This window comes from Austrofundulus limnaeus, unplaced genomic scaffold (assembly GCF_001266775.1).
Source record: "Austrofundulus limnaeus strain Quisiro unplaced genomic scaffold, Austrofundulus_limnaeus-1.0 Scaffold67, whole genome shotgun sequence".
NCBI classification, from domain to species: domain Eukaryota; kingdom Metazoa; phylum Chordata; class Actinopteri; order Cyprinodontiformes; family Rivulidae; genus Austrofundulus; species Austrofundulus limnaeus.
This window is the reverse complement of record NW_013952469.1, coordinates 1,006,693-1,009,669: the sequence shown is the minus strand read 5'-3', so window position 1 is coordinate 1,009,669 and position 2,977 is coordinate 1,006,693. Positions and strand designations below refer to the sequence as shown.

The following is a 2,977-nucleotide window of genomic DNA, read 5'->3' as shown; positions in this document are numbered from 1 at the left end:
CCTCTGGACGGGTTCTTCTCTAATGAAACGTTTCGTCTCTCCTCCAAGAGACTTCTTCAGTCTGAGAGTTTCAGGCAAAATTCAGGCTTTTGTGATGTCACTATGTGACGATGTGATGTTTTGTCACATCACAAAAGCCTGAATTTTGCCTGAAACTCTCAGACTGAAGAAGTCTCTTGGAGGAGAGACGAAACGTTTCATTAGAGAAGAACCCGTCCAGAGGACCTATACAATTTTTTTTTCATTTTGATTTATACAGAAACTTCTGAGTTAGTGTGACATGAGAAATGTGACCTCTGACCTACCAGCTGTTCACTCACAATGAAAAACTTCCATTTATCTACAAATACAACACACACACACACACACACCTCAGTCTGAAGGCTAAGTTATGAAAATGTTCAGAGTTAGCTGCTGTTTAAAAGCTGTAGTTTGTCATCTTTGCCACCAGTGGGCGCTATAAACCACCCTTCATTTGTCCTTTCAGCCACGGTCTCACGTCTTCCCCTCCACAACACCGTTTCCACCACTAAAACCTGTAACCACTTCCTGTTCACAAGAGAACATTTTGAGCTGAATCTGTAGACCGTCCACTCTGCATTCAAAGCGATTTTTGAGGGAAAATCAAATTCTGTAGCAGTGAGAGACACAGAGTAAAACGATAAAAAAAAAAACACTTCTAGAACTTTAAAAACACTGGCTTGATAAAAGTTTTCGGAATTTTTTCTATTTTGATTCTTCACAGCCTGTAATTTAATAGGATTTCTGATTTGATTTAAAAACATTAATTTTACTAAATAAAATTGACGTTTTTGAAGTTTAAGTGATGAAAAACAGTAGGTTTAAATATTTCTAAAGAAACAAAACGATAATCTAAAACGTTGCGTGTTCAGTATTCATATGTCTCCCTTCTAACCTGGACTTGATGACCTGTCCCAGTCCTCTGACATGAACTAAATACAATAGTCCTAAATCAAAAAGTGTAACAGTTTGTATACAAGAGACTTGGATGAAACGGTTTGTTTTAAAGGTACATTCCGCAATTAAAAGAAATGAGTCACAACTTTTATACAAAATGGAATAAATCACAAGATGAAGTCAGGATTAGGGACTGTTCGTAGGTAAGATCAACTTTTATAATCTGAAAAATGAAACCAACGTGATGATTTCAGGGCATCACAGGAGGGAAATGTAAAAAGATGAGGTTTTAATTGTCAGAAGGTTACATGAGGAAGCAAATGGTGAAGTAGTTCAGGGAAATAACACGATATAAAATACAGAAGCAGTAATCTGAATTGTATCCAACACTTCAGCGTCAGCATTTTACAAATACGAAGTGACCGCTGCACTACAGTGACTCAAACTGGTGTAAAGTTATGACAAAATAAAAATAAATGGAAATGGGGAGAAACTAACATGTGGAAAAAACAAATACAATAAAATATGGGCAAATCCAGGAAAAATACATGATTTATACATTGAATGAAAGGTTAATCTGCAAAAGAAACTACGTAAAACCACTGCAAATAAAGAGAAAATATTAATAAATGTTAGCAGAGATGATCAGGAGAATGAGATAAAGAATTATCAGAGAGAAGATGGCTACAAGCAATCTGGAGAAATCTCAATTTTTTGTACAAAAATGTAAGAAACAGTTCAGGCAGGCTTATCTGATGAGGCAAGACGTTCAGGAATATAGTACAATCTAAGCACTGCAGATCATATAAATCTACCTTTTACTATGTGAATGTCATTAAATGTGTGCAACATGACAGATCAAAGAATGGAAGCTGTTTTAAAAATGTACATTTGGGTATAGAAACAACCAGGATTATAAACTCGTCACACTGACTTCTCTGTAAAATTCTGAACAGAGAAACTAAGAAGTCTTAAAAAGTAGAGGCCTTTTGTCTCCATATCAAAGTGGGTTCAGAAAGATCCACAGAACTGGACCCTGTCCTCTGGAAAATACAGGCTAACAAGGAGGTAGTGATCTCTGTAGTTTATATACAGAAAGTTTATGATGTGCAATGGAAAGAAGAGTTAGCCTGCATAAGTTAAAATCACCAGATGAGCAGTGATGAGGAATTCAAGCAGAATATAGAGATAATTGAACCCCGCAGGATATTCAGTGTTATTGTTTCATATAATGATAGAATATACAGAATGGAACAATCTGGTCTCAACAATGTAGTCTATACAAAATATGCAAAAACAAAAAGCTGCAAGAAACTTTTACTGCAATAAATGTAGCATTTTAAAGCGATAATCTTTTTCAGTCAATAAAGGTAAACATTATTTGGTGTTCTGGGGAATAAAGAAACCAACATATAAATAATATTTTCAAAAGAAATTCGGACTTGTTTAGTTTTTCATTGTACTTCCTCCGGTAAATCACCCTCCGGCCCAGTTGGTGGCGGTGATGCGCCTCAAATGCAAACTGCTGATGAAAAGAAGAAGAAGAAGAAACAAAAACAAAAGAAGAAGAAATAAAACCAAAAGAAGAAGGCTACATGAGCTAACCACGTTCATGCAGAGTCTGGGATCAGTCAGAGAGATGCAGGATAACGAGATCAGCTTTGTCCAACAGGTTCTCAGCTTGAATCTGTTACCGAGACACAACGTGACGTCTCTCAGCGACTTTTCAGGTGAGCTAACAACAAGCTGCTGTGCTGTGTTTCAGGTTAACACTGCCCGGATCAGGGTATAGTTATAAAACTCTAGCGGGGTCTTTAGTTTGATTGTAACGGTCGTAGTGTTTGTTAAAGCTGCTAGTTGGTTTTTCTTGTCTTGTTCTCTTTAATGTTTGGGAACCTTGAAGCTAGCTAAGCTAAGCTAACTTCCAGCTAACACAGTCTCAGGAGTTTGTTTTGGTTTTTTTTGCTTCTCGAGCGTTAGGATAACTGAGATCGACGTGACCCTCAACTCAAAGCCAGAATAGCTTTTGAATTATGTGAAAGCATTCATTGTTTTATTA

General features: G+C 36.7%; 1 protein-coding gene across 1 annotated transcript in view; it reads left to right on the top strand.

The window, feature by feature from the left end:
* Positions 1–2,436: 2,436 nt before the first annotated feature.
* tmem170a (transmembrane protein 170A) overlaps positions 2,437–2,977 on the top strand; it is a gene marked incomplete at its 3' end in the record, with an annotated part of 4,624 nt that continues 4,083 nt past the window's right edge. The window contains 1 exon segment of the mRNA XM_014010283.1: positions 2,437–2,648. Coding sequence (XP_013865737.1) covers positions 2,447–2,648 — 202 coding nt within the window.